This window comes from Brachycentrus maculatus, unplaced genomic scaffold, assembly GCF_059751285.1.
Source record: "Brachycentrus maculatus isolate JH-2025_06_01 unplaced genomic scaffold, ASM5975128v1 h1tg000570l, whole genome shotgun sequence".
Taxonomy (NCBI): Eukaryota; Metazoa; Arthropoda; class Insecta; order Trichoptera; family Brachycentridae; genus Brachycentrus; species Brachycentrus maculatus.
In genome coordinates, this window is record NW_028281311.1 from 46,011 (window position 1) to 65,707 (window position 19,697).

General features: G+C 31.2%; 1 protein-coding gene across 3 annotated transcripts in view; it reads right to left on the reverse strand.

Annotated features, from left to right (window-relative positions):
* Window positions 1–5,309: 5,309 nt before the first annotated feature.
* Window positions 5,310–19,697, reverse strand: part of LOC148301365 (uncharacterized) — an 89,958-nt gene continuing 75,570 nt past the window's right edge. For all 3 annotated transcript variants that reach the window (XM_088273388.1, XM_088273387.1, XM_088273386.1), the window contains 4 exons: window positions 13,710–13,966; window positions 9,899–10,420; window positions 8,752–8,870; window positions 5,310–7,610 (listed from right to left, as the gene is read on the reverse strand). In XM_088273388.1, the coding sequence (XP_088129514.1) occupies window positions 7,457–7,610; window positions 8,752–8,870; window positions 9,899–10,420; window positions 13,710–13,966 (1,052 nt within the window). In that variant the 3' untranslated portion in view covers window positions 5,310–7,456. The remainder of the gene's footprint in view (window positions 7,611–8,751; window positions 8,871–9,898; window positions 10,421–13,709; window positions 13,967–19,697) is intronic.

A 19,697-nucleotide genomic window follows, 5' to 3' on the forward strand; every position in this document is an offset into this window, starting at 1 on the left:
TCAATTAAGTAAAAAGTAAAACATTGTAATACTGAAGCGTTATAAATCCTAAATTTATAAAACTACGTAAGTATTTGTATTAAAAAATAATAATAAAATAAATCATTGGATATTAACATTTTGAACAGAAACCAAATATTTTCGATGAATACATTACTTAATTTATGGGACATCATTTAAAACAGAAAAAAACTGTGCAGGGATATTTTTTTCCTCTAAAACCTATTTATATTGTTACTCTGTATAATTGGCAAATAGGGAGTTCTGAGCTATATAATCAATATACAACCAAATATAAGATGTTAAACAACATTATGTTTGTCCCTAATATAACAATATTATATTATCAATTAATACTACTAAGTAAGGGAATATAAAGCGCTTTGCAGATTTGCTACTGTCAGTTGTGCTTGCAATAATTATGAACAAGCGCGCTCCACAGTGTTCAAGGTATAAGCACTACACACTACACATTGATCACGCCATTGCCTATGAGTGCACTTGCACATAATATATGAGCAGACTGCACAGCTATATGAGGTTGATGTTGGTTCAATTAGAGATAGATTGCCATTGACGCAGCACGAACCATTTCACACTCGAGCAATCTTGACTATAATCAAGTAGCAATCGCAGAGCGTCACTTGTTCACAATCATAGTAAATATGCAACTTTAAGTGAAACTGTACAGTAATATTAGGATATGAAAATAGGGTAAACCTTTATGTACTCTAACTTGGTACTACAAGTAAATTGACAGATTTTTCTAAAGCAGATTTATGAATTTGGTCAAACATACTCTGAAAATCATTAAACACTATTTATGGAATATGCCTATTAAACAAAAAAGGAGCCAATTCATAAAAAAATATAAATAAATGACAGCTGTGGGGGGAACGGTTGATGTTTTTTTTCCTTCTTTTTTCATTTGTGTGTTTTTCCTGCACATTTAACATCTACTGATTTTCAGCTGGCAATAATGAGCGACCAAACTTGTCAATCAATTTTGGTCTGTTTTCTGGGTAGTTACTAGACACAAATGCTTTAAACCATTTTTCAAAACTAGTTTTGCCTTTCCTATTATGAATTATTTATTTGCTTTTGGAGAATACTGGTTAGCTCATTTGACTATCGCGCTTGGTGCCCCGAGCTCGATTCTCAATCGTGCAAAAAGACAAAAAAAAAACACATTATGATGAAACCCTAAACTGGTATTCGAAGCACAGAATCTTGTTTTCATGATAAAATGTTGATGTTAACACTACATCAATTGGAAGCAATATCCTTTTCACCATTCAGTGTAGATTGGGGTCAGAAAAAGAAGAAAAAATATTTTGGCGTTTTTTTCCAGTTTAAGATTGAGAGGACATAGCGCATTTTTAAGAAAAAGAGTGCATTTTCTTTTTTGTACTGAAAAATAAAATATGTATTATCCTACAAGCACTATAAACCTTAATGACCTGTATATAACTACGGTTTACCCTAAATTCGTTTATACTTAAATATTTTTTTTAGCATTTTGGAATAAGAACGCTATATATCTACTAAAGTTTTGGTGATCATACTAAAGTCATCATACGTACAGGAGTATTTTTTAAATTAATTAATTGATTTATATTATAATACTAATAGCAATATTTATTTTAAGTTTTACAAAATTATTGCCATTTCCTTCGACGAAAATATGTTTTATTAGCTTGAACACATTTATTTTTTATTTTTCTTAAATGAAAGATATTTTACTAATGTTTTTCAATATTGATTCCATCGATTGTGATAACTATTTCAAATTGTTCATATTGCAATTAATTATAAATATGTTATCCTTTTGCATTGATACTTATGTACAAGCACTATCTGCTTCGTAATTACAAACTTTGAACAGTATAACTGGTCTGTTTTTGGTTGGTTGGAAGATTTTGCTTCTTAAACAAGCCCGTATAAGTTGTAATGTAAATCCCTTAAAGTAATCTACGGTACTTAAATATTTGCTCCCCTAACAATTCTCAATATTAATATTTATAGAACATTCCTTTTTATAAAATTGTGCTTGAATTTTCTTATTTTTTATACAAATCATTTGGCATATTATTTATTAAAAGGAAAAAGTTAGATATACTTCTAATGTATCTAAATTTCTGGAGTGAAATACCAAAAGTCTACTCATTGATTTGTTTAAAAATTAGCAAGGCCACCTATTTTTTAACTTCTAATTGTTTTAAAGCTATAAAGCAAAATTGTTCAAAGTTTTTGAAAGGTGGATGAAAAAAATTAACCATTAAGATCCTAAAATTATTGTCTTTAATGAGAAAAATTGAATTAGGTCATGGTTTTTTAAATTTCTGTAATTTAAACATCTTTGATAATAATTGAATTTTGGAATTTTCAATAATTTTACAGGAGAAAAAAAAAATTCATGTACATAATCACAATCAAGTTAAGAATACGTCGATTTGATGTGGTGCCCTATACACCACTTAGGTGTGAATAGGGGCAAAGAGAATATAAAAAATTCTGGTCCAAAGATATTGATATAATTGGGTAAACAAAAAGAAAGTCGTCTAAATATATATTATAATACAAATAAAATGTTGTAAAACATATATGGTTGACTAAGTATTGCACCCACCACTTAGTCAAGCTGGAATAAAGAGTTAAAAAAAATAATAAAATAAAAATAAAAAAATAAAATATATATATATATATATATATATATATATATATATATATATATATATATATATATATATATATATATATATATATATATATATATATATATATATATATATATATATATATATATATATATATATATATATATATATTCATACAAGTTACTTGTAAAAAATAAAATCCATTTCGTATTTTTAATGACAACCTCTCCAACGGTTTTATATTAATATTTATATTTTGTGGTATGTTTAATATTAAATTTAAGAATACATAATATATCTTGATTTTTCAAAATACTACATGTTTTTTTTGTTCTTCTGCAAAATTCAATAAATGTCATGTTAGATATTGTAACACATATCAATATTATGTTATTATTTATATTTTTAGATGTTTTTCACTGCATACAAGTATGACATTTAATTACTGAGAAGGTTCGCATTATTTAAAATATTAAATATTATTTATGAAGACTGTATCACAACCCATTTGATAACGTTGGTCAGTAAGAGAAACAATTAATTACTAATAACTTTAGAAGATAGTATAATGAATTATCTACTAAGAAGGCATATTTACATAGAGTTAAGAAATCTTTCTTACTTATATAGCACCATAAGAACTAATGTTTCACTAAGTACGATGCTTACTTTTTACATATTTATAAATCTAATTAATAACAAATTTTGTTTGATAAACATTGATATACGCATTATTCAACAGATCCAACAAACAAACTTAAAAATAATAGCACAATGAAATTGTGATTTTTTTTCTGAATCATGTTTTTATGCATAAAAACATTTTGAAAACAGATGTTTTAAATTCAATAAATTTATCAATTGATTCAGCAGTCACTTTGTGGTGAGGTCTATCTATTTTATTTTAATTAAAATTTTATTTGGTAAATATCACTATTTCTTTTTTTTTTTGTATTTTGAAGCTTGGCCTAAATTTTAGAATTGTACCTTTGGGATGTTGAAGGATGAGAAAAAGATAGAAACCGTTTCTTATTTTGTCCATGTTCAACTAATAAAAAAGCTTCACAAATGTTGTTTGATAATGATGCTGAATGCAATAGATTTTAAGAAATAGTTATATTTACACAGTAAAATTAATTAAGAATCAATGTTTTTAAATTGATTCATAATTTTTTATTTTCTTTAATACAAAGTAGCACTTAACCAGTTCTCAGAAATTACACTCAGGCAAATCATATTCTGAATTATCAGTAATAATTTGACCGACCCAATATTAATATATTTGTTTACATTTTCTGTTGACCATTTCCTGGCGCGATAAATTTCTTTGGCAAAATTCAACAGTTAAGTAATTGACGTACCATTTGCTACGGATAAGGACTAGAAGAAAACTATATGATATGCAGTTTTATAACCCTTAGTGTAAGAGAGTGGAATCTTTAAAAAGTGAACCATTTAAAGATGTAGAAAACAATTGTGATATGTATGTATCATGCGGGTCTAACTTTATGAGAAAATTTCAGCATTTCAAAATATGTATATATATAATATGAAGGTTACTTAAATCTAAGGAATAAATATTTGCAAACAACTATTTTACATATTATATCTACAGATATATTAACAATTAAGTTAAGCTTTACATTAAAACGTTAATTTTTCTCATAAAAAAATATTCAAAAATAAGAAGCAGAAAAATAATAGTTATCGAATAAATATAAAAAAAAAAAAAAACATTTTACATAAAGGTTTTAGACTTTCTTTTACGAATATTGAAAAATATAATTAACTTATTTTGACATAATAATAGTAATAAAAATAATTAAGATACGATTAATATTAACTTAATGAACATTTTTGGTGTACATAAATACAATACATAATTGCTAATCATTTATACCAAATTACTAAGGTACTGAATATCATAGGGTCCCCTATTTGCAAATATAACATTGCATTAAACATAGTATTATAATGTATCTTATTTAATATGTTATCTAACATAAAACACCAAAAGGAAACGATATGTGCATCAATATGTTTTTGATTATGTATTATATTAATTTTCTTATGAAATTTTGATATTTTTTGAAGTAATATGTATCATGTGATATGCATCTTCAAATTATGCTAAATTTTAACTAGATAAGTACAGACTGTACCAAGCAGTTGAATAATTATTATTTTACATTAATTATGGCTTGTAAATATTTAACAACTGATTGACAGGCGCCATGGCATAGTCGATATATGCGAAACAGGCGTTGCGGATTCAATTCCAGCCTATTGCAAAATGAATTTATGAAATATTTATTATTAATTGGTCTGGGTGTTTGTGATGCATTTTTCACATCTACTTTCCCTATTCCTACTATCCTACCTGCAGACAAGCCTCTAAGAATATAGGCTTTGCGGGTTATTCCTTTTAAAAAATATAGAAAAAATTAAAATTATAAAAAAATTCAAACGTAACTCCGTATTGTGAAAATGATAACAGCTATAGAGCCATCATTTTTCATGTGTTCTGTGACGGCTGTCCAGGTTCGATATATGAGAGGACAAAATTATATTTCTTTATCTAACATAGGTCCTGAATAAAATCAATAAATATGTAGTTTATAAATGATCAAAACAGTAATAAAGTTAAACATGTTTTTTTTTTTAATTTAGCAAATCATAACCTTACGTTTTGACATAATCTCCAATAAAATTAATGTCAAATTATGTGTAAAATGACATAAATGTTAATTGACCAATAGAACAGCAAATACATCAGATACAATTTTATGAAATATTGCACAGATAAAAAATATGATTGAAAATCTTGGTATTTTTAATGATGGCATTTTGTTCGCGCTGAGTTTTTGACACATGGGTGTTGAGCGCAGATATTTTACTAAAGAATATAATGATTTAAACTGGATGAAGGAAGAATACATCATAACAAGGTCCTAATTTAAAGGCAATCGTGAATACAGTCACAGTGCTTAAATAACAGACAAAAGACAACACGTTAACTATGCAGTGTAGATCAATTTAAAATTTCTTGTATTGAGTTAAAAATGTATTTGTTAAATTTTATTTTAGGTATTATTAACATTCTAATAGTAGTAATAGACAATTGGTTTCAAAATGCCAAAGTTTTTTTATATTATTTATTGATTCGGCATTAACTTTGTGGAATGACATGATTATCTTTATTTTTATAACACTTGAATAATCCACTTGATTGAGTTTTATTTTTATTTAAGACTAGTTTCGAAAACGACAATTGTTTTCATCTTCTGGTACAAATTAAAAACTAATTAATTCAATTTGTTTTTAATTTGCACCAGAAGATGAAAACAATTGTCGTTTTCGAAACTAGTCGTAAATAAAAATAAAACTCAATTAAGTGGATTATTCAAGTGTTATAAAATTAAAAATAAAGTTTTTTTAAATGAGAGTTCAAAATTAATGTTGAATTTATATAGACTGCGCAGTTAACACATTATATTTCCCAAACAATTCCAGCCTAGTTCATATCTAGGATTTAAATTAGCAAAAATCACTTAAACCGAAGCTGAGTTCTGACTGACTCTAATCTATTTCAGGTTTTGAACCTACTTTAACATATATCAGGCTTTCATTCCCTTCAATTTGTTTCTTAAATTTGTCAAACATATTTTTTACTCGCTTGCTTAAGACACCGTACAGTCTACTCTGGACCGATTCTGGGCTCTGATTAAGATATGGGTCCACCATTGTCTCTGTGTTTCAATAATCTTCTCGGAGGTATAACATACTAACTATCTAGCTATCGCCATCTTTATACAAGCATCTACAGGGCCTATTAATCTCATATTTTCATCCCTCTAAAGCAGTGGTTTTTAACCGTTTTGAAGGTACCCCGCCAGTTTCATATGCTCGTTCACCGAACCCTTAATTGGAAAAATGTATTGTTAGATTGATATATTCCTCTTAAATAATATTCTAGATCTATTGGGTAAATGAATATATCATATGTTGTATCATTTTTCATAATATTTGATATATTCCTTTCATATAATATACTAGATCTATTGGATAAATCAATACGTCGTACAATAAGTCGGGTATGTATTTTGACCTCCGCCGAACCCAGGAGACTGACTAACCGAACCCCTGGGGTTCCATCAAACCCAGGTTAAGAACCACTGCTCTAAAGTCTAACAAACAAACGAACCCAATGTACATTAAGTCTGCATTACAAGTCACTTTAATTGATTGATGATTTAAATGATTATCAGCGCCCTGTTAATTTTAGAAAACTGCTTTCTACTGATTATATCCATCCAATCACATGACTTTTTTTTGTCCGCCTCCGTAGCGTAATGGTCAGCACGCTCGGCTACCGTACTGGAGGTACCGGGTTTGATTCCCAGGGGGGGTAAAATAAATATAAGTGATTTTTTCACTCTTATATTTATTCAATATTACCTTGGACTGGTACCGGAAGCGGAGGGCTGATCACCTTTCCTTCATGTGTTAACGATCGAGATAACACTGCGTTTATATGATGCAGCGCCCTATGCACCATTGGGGTGCAGATAAGGGTTTGAATGAATGAATCACATGACTTCCACATATGAACAAAATGCACAATATCAACCATGTCATCCGGAAAATATATGGAATGGTCAGTGAGAATGCACCGTGGGGACAGCATGCCTTCAACGAATTATAATGACACAAACTTAAATCTATATTATGATCACAAGATTGTCCTTCTTGTTTTGCTGGTTCTTGTTGGAGTCAAGATCCAGCTTGGTGTCCTCTTGCTAGAAAGCTTCTATAGGTCTGTAGAGTCCTGTATAGCCGCATAGTCGGGCTCTCAGGGCGGGCACCAGTAACGCTGCTGCAGACATATCCTGAAGGAGAGTTCCACATTCACACACTAGCAGGTACATTCTGTCACCTTTTGTGGCCACTGATCTGAAATTCATAAAAATCTGTCATATTTCAAAAATATTGGATGAATATATGAATATACGAAAGCTCACACCTATAAACCAAGTCTGTTTTAAAGACATTTATTGTTTACATTTTAACATCTCAACAAGGAAGAAGAAAACCTCTTGTACACATTTATCTATGTTGACATATCGTAGTCATACAGGAGAAAGTGACCAAGTGCGTTTTTTACAAAAAACGTGATCATTGACTGCTTGATATCTTACTAGCTTAATAATGCCTGAAAAAATCTCAAAGGATTTTAAACTTGGAAGTATAATATATTAACTTGTTAAAAATGACTAACTGCATTGATGTTTATTTTCTTGCCAAGCAAAAGTGACTTAAATGGAACATTTTACGCTTTGTCAATTGGTCACTTTCTCCTGTACGAATACGATATCAAAATGTAAAAATAACTCCTAAACGAAAAACCCAGATTTGTAAAAAAGGATTTGATCACACCCAAAAATATTGTGAGCATTTGGTTCCTTCTCATATTTACTCTTGCAAACAAATGAACAAAAATAGAAAATTAAGCAAACCGTTATTACATTTATAAATAAATATTTCCAACCACTCGTAAGTTCATTTTACTACTTTCATTGTCCATACCATTGCCAGTATATATATTGGTACCCGTGGATATTGAGTTTTTTAAAACTAGATGATGTGATGATTTTCAACAGATGAGAGTGGGAATAAGCCTAATCTGTTTATTTGTGGTATTCACTTTTCGTCGCAAGGACTTATTCAACAGCATTTGTGGAGTTCCTCACAAAAATACATTTCCATTACAAAAGATTTTGAGTAATTAGGAATTCTAGCTTGTAAAATTATTACGTTTTGGTGCGATTTAATGATTTCATATTGGTTTAACACAGGATTGGTTATGTTTTGTAGCAACTTTAATGAAGATTTCAATAGAATACAGTAAACAGAACAGATTTGCATTAAAAGAATTTTTTGTGCAATATTGGAAATGTAACTTTCTGGTGAGGACCTCTACATATGTAAATACCTACATTAAAAAATATGACACTTTCATGTTATTATGTATCGTCATATATTGTCAACAGTACTTTTATTTGGACAAATATGTTCAATGTTTAAAAATGATTACTTGTGTAATGCTATTCGTCTTAACCCCGCTGCTCTGGGAAGGTGTCTATACAGCATCCTCGCTCCGGTCCAGTACAGCCAGTTCCTTTCAAATCTCTCTCCATCATCACCTTCAAATACCTTAAAACGAAAAGATGTTTCATAGATAAAGTGAATATTCATGAGAATAATCTAAGTATAATGGACTTGCACCAAACAACTTGGGTCAAAGCAACCTTGCTCAAATATGATCGCACCAAATCGGCGATCCAAACAGGCTGGTTATTAAATTAAGTTTAAATAATGTCTTTTATTGAAAAAAATGTAGATAATAATGTACAACTTTCATATGCAAAACAATTTTCGAAATGAAAACAGTAAGAAAATCAAACAAAAGAAATATTGCAAACTATAAACGATATTAACCACTTAACAGTTCAATTTTGGCAAGAAAATTGCTCAGTGCAGGAAATTGTCACACATAAATGGAAACAAGACTGTTAAAAACACACGCTCGGGTTATTCAATAAAAACAAATGGGTTTGTATTTGACTCGGCCAAAGCAGAACTGCCAAGTCAATATATGATTTACCCGAGCAGTGCTTGGGCTCGTCAAATGCAATACAAACTCCCTGCCCGAGTCACACTTGGGCTGGTCAAGGAACTGATTAAATATCCTTTATTTATTTACACTTATAAATTAAATAAATGGAAATACACATAATGAATGTGACGGTATTCAAGATGTAGGACATTGCACCTATTTGGGAATGAAATGGAAAATAAATAAAATTAGTAGGAAAAAAGCAGAATAGCAGTAATGGCCAGGCCACTCAGGGTTGCACGTCTGTATATCACTGGTAATGTGTAGATTTTATAAGCTACACAGATTCCAAGCATAAGGAATAGGAACTCCAGATCTATTTATGAAACATTTTTATGACCCTTTTCCGCATCCGAATCATTAATTATATGGAGGCAAGGTGATCAGTTCTGCGCTTCAGGTACCAGTCCAGGGTTAAATTAAATAAATATTCATTTGAAAAATATTTATTTTGATCTCTTTTTAGGGAATTGAACCTGTGACCTTTAATACAGTAACCAAATACTTTAAACATTGAAAAAAATATGAAATGTCGAGAATTATAAATAAATCAGATAGTCCATACCTTGTAAACACTAATAATATATCCTGTAGTTGGCGTGTGTGATCTTTTGACTCCCCCGGTGAGGTCTTGGAAGGGAGGTCTGCAAATAGTCGCAACTTCGCTGTACAGGTCCAAAGTATGAGCAGCGGTGTAACGCATAGATCTTGGATCGAACTTGGACAGGGATGCGCCTCTCATGTTGTTATAAAACACTAACGGATCAGTCTGGGTGCTGTTGATGACATAGTACGCGATGAATGGGAACTCTGCATTCTTCTCCATGTTGGCTAAGAGCATTCCCCCGACCGCGGTGTTGGCTTGGGCCACGTCTGTCAGAAGTTCACTGGCCGCCGCCCTCTGCCTGTGCAAGGGCCTGGCTAGCGGGGACTCCAGGATGGGGTCTATGGCCTCCAGTGGACTCATCAGATGGGCCAAAATACACAGTTTAGGGTCTGCAACTTCTAGTACGCTGAGTGAGTGAGCGGGGAGAACAGATTTGTTAGGTGTTGCTTTGTCCAGCGGCTGTGGTTGGGGTATCGGAAACTGCAAATAGTCAGAATAAACAATAAATTTATTTGACACAAAAATTATAAAGAGTTAGTATTTACATATTAAGAAATTGATAAAAATGAAGACAGTGTGAGTAGGAACAAAAAAGAAGATCAGAAAGAGAGAGAGGGAGAGGCCTTATCTAAAGACATAAATCTTCTTCAAACTTTTTTCCGCACCCGATTCTGCATAGGGCACTGCATTATATAAACGTAGTGTTATCTTGATCAATAACATATGAAGGAAAGGTTTTCAGTCCTCCGCTTCAGGTACCAGTCTAGGGTATTATTGAATAAATTTTAGAGTGAAAAAAATCTCTTACATTTATTTGACCCCCCTCCTCTTGGAATCGAATACGGGACTTTTATGAACCATTATGGTATATACTACGGAGGCTGACCATATACATGTACAGAATTGTAAAGAAAAAGTAAGTTTTGTGTGAAAATAGAAAGTCATACGAGGTTGAAAAGCAAATTTGAAGAGGGAAGGAGATTTTTGGTTATAAAAACGTACGAATGATTAATTGAAAAATACAAAAAAAAATTAAAGTCAAAACTTCGACGTGGATTGCCGATTGATTTTGATGAATAAAATCTTAGTACATAACGCTCACTCCTTTCAACAACGTCATATATCAAAAAACTTGATTTTTCAGGAGATCGTTTTTAAAGTTTGAAAATATAATGAAATGTATTAAAAATAAATATCAAGCCACTTATTGAACTTTTCACTGTGCAACAGATGTTTTTAGGTAAAACCTGACTGTTTTTTTCTCCATTTGAAAAATATTTAGTATATTTTAAAAAAATACTTAAACTATACCTTTTCTTCAAAATGAAAAAACAACACTTTATGCCCTGTAGCGGGTAAATATTAAGTTAAAAAATTGCTTCTTGTGCTGGGATTTAGTTCATTTTCTGGGCATTCCGAAAACACGCACAACTGAAAATTGACGATTTTTGATATATCGTAGTCGTACAGGAGAAAGTGACCAACTGACAAAACGTAAAATGTTCAGGAGGGCCATTAAAATCACTTTTGCTTAGCAAGAAAATAAACATCAATGCAGTTAGTCATTTTTAACAAGTCAATATATTATACTTCCAAGTACAAAATCCTTTGGGATTTTTTCAGGTATTCAATATTAAGCTAGTAAGATATCAAATAGTCAATGATCACGTTTTTTGTAAAAAATGCACTTGGTCACTTTCTCCTGTATGCCTACGATATGACGTTGTTGAAAGGAGTGAGCGATATATATTATATACTAAGATTCTATTCAGAAAATTTTGATGAATAAAATCATAGTGTACAATGTGTTACAAGTAATGCAACACGTGCATGTATTTAATTTGTATGCCAGATATAAATGGCACGCTCTAGATCTGTGTTAATTTAGTAAGCTAGATGACGGTTCCTCATTTATATTATGACGTTTCATGTCAAGCACCTTCGAGATGGCAGATCGACTCCCAAGTGTCATAATAATATTATAAAGCTTTGCTAGATGCAATTCCTCTGTATTTTAGTTCAACTTAATGAGCAGCGATATTATTTATAATAATGATAATCATTTTGGATAATTTATAAACCGCCATTTTCTTACAATAGTACCTACCTTAACCTTTTGTCTACCAAGCGGGTCCCTTAGACCCGTTCCGAAGTCAATAATGGGTTTATTGAAACTCTTAAATTATATGGAGATAACGATATGTAATGTACACGAGGGTTACAAACAAAGTAGGTACCATACTTTACATAAGGGTCTATTAGACCGTAACGGTAGTTATTAATAGTTTTGTTTAAGGTAGACTGAGGGTTAGGGGCGCTTCCATATAACCTTTACTTAAAATGCAAAAGAACACAAAAATGGCCGGAATATGGAACTACTAGTATATTTTTAAACGTAAAAGCAGAGTTAAAAAATTATTAATAAAAATTTGGGATAACTATTGTTGGTAGGGCTAGCGCGTACATTTTTTCAGCTATACAAACTACTTGACTGAAAACCACCGCCCCCAAGTTTTTGGAATCAAAAACAAAATTTAAGAAAACTATTATTTGTATTATAACTATTTTTTCAACTTATCAACAGTTAGGCTTAGTATAAAACCTATACTCTGAAAGATCCATCCACATTTCCAAGTACGGTATAGAAACTCTTGATTTCCGTTCGGACCCATCCATTTTTTTTTTTAAATCTTATTTTATCTTTTGTTTTATCTTCTATTATCGTATTTAATCAATCATGCAACGTTTTTCGTGATCAAAAATACAAATGATTACTAATGCTTTCAAATTCCTTATCTATGACTGTCAGCGGGGCATGTAAGTTAATATTAACTAGTGTGTATTATCCATCACTAAGTTCTTATACACAGGGTGACAAGGGCAGTAAAGTTATTTTAGTAATCCTAGATACTAGGGGAGTAGGATAATTAACACTGCTCTATATAATTCAATCGAAGTGGTTAAGGCTGCAGTTATATCAGGATGCCTCAGAAACTCAGTGTGGAGGAACACTTGAGAATAGAAAGTAAAATGAAAATATATAAAACATGTGTTCGACCAATAGCTACTTATGGGATTGGGGCAAGAGCAGATACTTCCAGAACAAAATCTCGACTTCGAACCTCCGAGATGAAGACTCTCCGATCCATAACCGGAAACACATTGCGAGACCGAGTAAGAAATACCGACATCCGGAGCATGTGTAAGACGGAGGATATCGTGAGGTGGGGACGACAACGAAGGCGATACTGAAATGAACATATAAACAAAATGTCAGAAGACAGACTTCCACGTATCGCCCTTCATGGCAACGCTGAAGGACGCAGACCCCCAGGGAGACCTCCGAAAAGATGGAATGACAGCTGGGAGTCAACATCCCAAGAGCGACATGCGGAGGCACAAACAGATCCTTAGGATCTACAAAAAGAAGAAGAAGAAAATATATATATACTATGAAAAAAAATATGTGTTTCCTTGAATATACATACTAATACGTAAAAATTGGTAGATGTCCCGTTTTGAGGACAAAAATAAATGGTCAGATTATGCATAGGTGTGCATATTTGAAATCGTCTAGATGTGCATATTTGAAATCGAGTACTTATGTAGTAAGTACGAGTATTTGATGTCCAGCATTTGACGTCCAGCATCCCTTCTGCAAAAAGTCACCGACCTAGCTGAGATGAACCTAAGTAAGCCTAGCTGAGATGAAAACTATCCACCTCTCTTGGTAGGCCGTTCAACTGACTGTAATTCATCTTGGGCTCACCGGCACCCCGGCGGGCAGGAACCTGTCCAGGCTGTGTACCGGTATGATGAAGCAGTCCCTGTCGAGCGTGGCCAGCGAGAGGGGCTGCAGGCGCGTGGGCGGCGCCAGGCCGGCGCCCTGCGGCAGAGGCGCGCTGGCGGGCGGCGCCCACTTGGGCAGCCCCGCGGACGAGGGGCGCCGCGTCACCAGCGGCTGCGGGGGCTCCGGCTCCGCGGCCGTGGCGTGCCCGAGCGCGCTGCTGACCGGACCGCATTTCTCTGGAAAAAAACGCAAATTTTGCTTCATTTTTTGGTATCACTCTTCATCATCATACTTTTGTACTATCACTACCATTATAATATTTTTTTTATTGTTTTGGCACTTTGTGGTAAGACATGATGAAATTGTAAAAGAAAATACTAGTTTTTAACCACTTGAGCTATATTTATTTTTCGAATAATATATATTCGAATAATAAATTTAAACGATGCACAGTAGGTAACCGGTTCTAAGTCTACGTAGTATTTTCATGCGTGGAATAATGAAAAATTTAACATAACATCATAAGTTGATATGAAAATAAATAATTACGTATTTACATCGAATGAATGAAACATGTTTACATATATAAAAATGCTGTGCAATAAATTAATTTATAGATATGAAAAGTCCATATATTTTACTGATTGCAACCCCTACAAGATGGATCGCAATTTTTTTAGGATTAAGACCCTAGAAGAACAAAAGAGGTAGATCCTAAAAAAAAGATGGCGATATGGCCGATGAGGGGTGGAAAATGGCTGCAAACAGCAACCGACCAGAATACGGTAGAGGCCTATATCTAGCAGTGGAGGACAGAGGGCACACGAAGAAGAAGTAATTTCAACTGTTAATCATTTTAAAAAGTACCTACTTAGGTAATATTAAATTGGAGATTTTTTTTAGTAATATAATGCAAAATTAAAATATTTTATTTTTAAAGCAATTGGATCTTATTCCAGATTTTTCCAGGAAAATGCGCAGGAAAATGTAAAAATACAAATTGTATATATGTATGTACAGATAATATGTTTATAGCCGTTGGCTATGCAACGTGTGTTATGTGTCAAATTCAACTACGACACTCAGATTGAAAACACTCGCTATTTAACGAAAATAAATTGACGCTTCAAAGGTGTTTCTTTAAAGGAGAATCAAGTTTATTACAGGCTTAATGATACGATGTATGCGTTTAGATGATCCAGTTCTAGAAAGTCAACTTTCAGTTATTTTGAGCCTTACGACCATAACATATATTTTAATTTATCACTTATATTTTATATTTTAACTGTAATCAATGTATGAAGTCAAAATGTAGGACAACATAATTTTCGAATTCTATTGGTTTAAAACACATTCCTATTAGAAAATTCCATATCGTAATTTTTGATGCTGACATTTTTATAAATTTATTTGTGAATATATTGTTGAAAACCGACGAAATAAAAGATGTGTTTTTAAAAAAAAGTTGAATATTTATTTGTATATCCGTAAAAAAAAACTCACGTTCCTAAAACGGCGCAACGGAAAATGTGTTTATTTGTAAAACTGAATAAAACAGTAAAAAAATATATAAGCTGTTTTAATTTCACATTTTTTATACTTTATAAGATAAAATACACATATTCTGGGTAAAACTATTTAAATAGGACATCTGTAATGGTGGTCGAAGCGTCGACGACGGTATGAGGAAATGATACACAGTTTTTCTTTATTTTTTTATAGACAGTAAACGTGAAAATCAACGTTCATATTTATTAAGAAATATAATAATAATAAAACCCTTATCCGTACCCCAATGGTGCATAGGGCACTGCGTCATATAAACGCAGTGTTATCTTGATCGTTTTTACACATGAAGGAAAGGTGATCAGCCCTCCGCTTCAAGTACCAGTCCAGGGTAATATTGAATAAATATTACAGTGAAAAAATCACTCATATTTATTCTTACCCCCCCTGGGAAACGAACCCGGGTCCTCCAGAACTGTAGCCGAGCGTGCTGACCATTACACTACGGAGGCGGACAATAAGAAATATGCATCAATATTTCTTATTGATATAAATCGATTATTTTGTTAAATTGTTTTTCGTTTTAAACAAATCAAGTAAGTTATATGAATTATTTAACTTTCTTAAAAACCACAGGTTTTTAAAAACATTATTAAAGTGTAAATGACGATATTTAAACACGATACTCTTAAAATTATGAATATAGACTTAAGACTTCACTAAATTGGCGCGTCTGCATGTATAACATCAAATACTACGAAACCAACGATGTATTTTCTTATTTTTATAACGATCGTATAATAAAACACAATCTAGTTTTTAATGAGGCGAAGAAATTCTAAACAAAAAGTCTGTAAAAAATCATGTATTGTATGAATCATAACGAAGAATAGAAATATTCGAATTCAAAAAGCTTTCAACTTATAAATTTTCGGATCGGTCTGAGCTTTTGTTTTCTTCTCCTGGCATACACAAAAGATTTGGCACCTATCCTCGCTAACGATTATATTAAATTAAATAAATGTGTATTTTCCTACTTAGCGAAGAGACATTTAAATTACAGGGCGATTTATTTGTTATCCTATTGAATGCTTCCATCGATATATTTTTCTTTTTCGGGGAGGGTTTTCACACACAAAATATTCTCATGTTAAACGAATTTACACTATAGAAAATTTTCCGCTTTATAATATAATATTGAACTTTATCTAATCTAACCATAGGGGTAAATATATATATATATATATATATATATATATATATATATATATATATATATATATATATATATATATATATATATATATATATATATATATATATATATATATATATATATATATATATATATATATATATATATATATATATATATATATATATAAATATATATATAATTTAAATTATTATAAATTGGTTAATAGAGTTATTAAGGGTAACAAATTTGCACCTCATGACGTGTATTCACAACCGCCCCAAAATAAATTTATGGTTAGCCATATGACGAAAAGTGCACAAAAAATGGATTTTTCCGGTCCGATATTACATATTGCATAGGCGTAAACCCCTATATAACATGTAATATCAAAATAAATGTTATTTATTTAGAGTTTTTAATTTACTATTACATTTTAAACACAGTTTAACTTTTTTTGTCTTATTAAAACTAGTCTCCACTACGAGTATTACAAAGTATTGAATAAAGTATTTCAGTTTAGTTGGGGTTATATTAGGTAAGGTTGAGTTAGATCAATTAAGGTTCTATATCTGGAGGGTTTGTAACAACGTTATTGCTTTTTTGTGGCGTTTTTCGTACAGTTATTTAAGTTAAGTGCAATTTTTGTGTGTATTACACACAAAATCCACATGCGTGAAAAACACAATTAATAACGTAAATGGAATATAATTTTTAAGTATATTCTGAGGCATATACATATACTCTTTGTCCCAAAACCAAATAAAATATTGCAACATTTACAAAATCTGAAATCGAATTTAAGCTTTGAAATAGAAATGAGATGTCAACAAAAATAAAATTACCAGACAAACAGACATATCGCTCACTCCTTTCAATAACGTCATATATCAAAAATCGTCAATATTCAGTAGTGCAAGTTTTTGGAATGCCCAGAAAATGTACTTTATCCCAGCAAAAGCGGCATATTTTTAACTTATTATTTACCCGCTACAGGGCAGAAAGTGTTGTTTTTGCATTTTGAAGAAAATGTATTGTTTAATTATTTTTTTATATATACTAAATATTTTTCAAATGGAGAAAAAACATTCAGGTTTTACCGAAAAAGATCTGTTGCACAGTAAAAAGTTGAATAAGTGGCTCGATATTTATTTTCAATATACTTATTTGATTATATTTTTAAACTTTAAAAACGATCTCCTGAAATATCTAGTTTTTTTTAAATATGACGTTGTTGAAAGGAGTGAGCGATATGTACGTATCAATGCCATATTAAGATATCATACCATACAATTCATACATTTTGTAAAGCATCACTCACACTGTACCAAACGAATCCCAAGATGATGAGAACTATACATATATCGTTTATTAAGATCCTATAACATGTAAGTAGAAAATTTAACCTGTCCGGGAGTATGATCACACATGATCGTCCAAACAGAACATTCATCAAAGGAGGAAAGGAGTATGGGCGTACATGAACGCCCGCTCTTACAACTGAAGCCTGGTGAATTTATTTCTAAAATGGCACTTGTTTTTATTTTAGGACTTAAATGACACTTCAGACATTTTTCTGTTGTACCCACTACATTTTACTTAAAACAAAGTTTGTGTGACATCATCATAATAACGCTGCTAAAGATACCCATGAAATGAAACATAGATAATTTGAATAATATTCATGTTTACTGGTGTGAATATTTTATAATACACGTATATAAGAAAATATGTTGCATTGATTTTGATTCTAAGTAATAAAAAGTAAAAATTAAACAAGAAGTTTTTTTCCTGAGAAACTCACTCACGGACAGGTTAAATAAATGTAAGAATGAATTATATTCAACCTAAAATTGCAGTCGAATTGATCAAAAATTCTTCTAAGTAAATAAATTATTAAAAGTGCATTTAAGTAATATAACTTATAATAAATTTAATAAAAATAAATTAATTTTCAAATATTTTATTTGTTTTGGGCCACAGTTATCCCACATTACCAGTAGCATATTTGTAAATTATACCCTAGCGTACCGCACACAGCCGTGTTTTACATGGGATTTGGGTACATCATTTTTATGAATAGTAGAAAGATGCTGCTGAAATAAAGAATTCAAAGGCTGCTTAGAAATAAGGTCATTCTTAAGAATTTTTATATTATTGTTTGTGAGTTTATATTTAGTGTTTTTCTAAAGTTTTTAAATATAGTATTAATAACTATTATATTAGAAAATAGGGGGAAGGAACAAAACTTGATATAAAAACATTTTTGGTTGTTTGTTCACAAATCAGGGTTGGGAGGTATTTATACATTTTTACATCTCACCAAAGATAAACAAAATATGGAAGTCTGTATATTTACAGGGCTTACGACATGTCAGAGGCTAATTAAGTCACTTTACACGATGTAACATTCACCATTCTACCCATGATTGACAACCTTACATATATCGCTCACTCCTTTCAAGAACGTCATAAATCAAAAATCGTCAATTTTTAGTTGTGCATGTTTTCGGAATGCCCAGAAAATGTACTATATCCCAGCAAAAGAGGCATATTTTTAACTCAATATTTACCAGCTGCAGGGCAGAAAATATTGTTTTTGCATTTTGAAGAAAAGGTATTATTTTTTTTTTTTAAATATAGTAAATATTTTTATAAATGGATAAAAAATCTTCAGTTTTTACCTTAAAAGATCTGTTGCAAAGTAAAAATTTTAAAAAGTGGCTTGATATTTATTTTTAATGTATTGTGTTATATTTTTAAACTTTAAAAACGTTCTCCTGAAAAATCATGTTTTTTTTATTTATGACGTTCTTGAAAGGAGTGAGCGATATCATAAATCTCATGACGCTTTATTTTTGAGTTCACGGGAGCCATCAATGGTTGGTTGGATCGTAAGCACTGTAAATACTTAGACTTCTATATTTTTCGTCGTCTTTTATTATTTTTTTAAGATGGGAATTGCATTTATTATTTACCTTGCTTATTATCAACAAGGTTATTAGATCATTAAGTGGATTTTTGTTTCTTCTAACTAAAAAAACATATGTTTTATTTGAATCTGTTGTGGGAATAGGAGGGATAATCTACTGTGGGTCAATGAGGAACTTCTCAGCATTTGTTCATTGCTGTAAGGAAACCACGTAAAACTCTTCAGGACAAGCCGAACTGTTGACTGACGTCAGCAGACCTTCCGTTCCACTAGAAGTGGGTTCGGCATTTTGTGTCCTAACTTGATGTTTCTTCGTCTATGGTGAGATATAAAA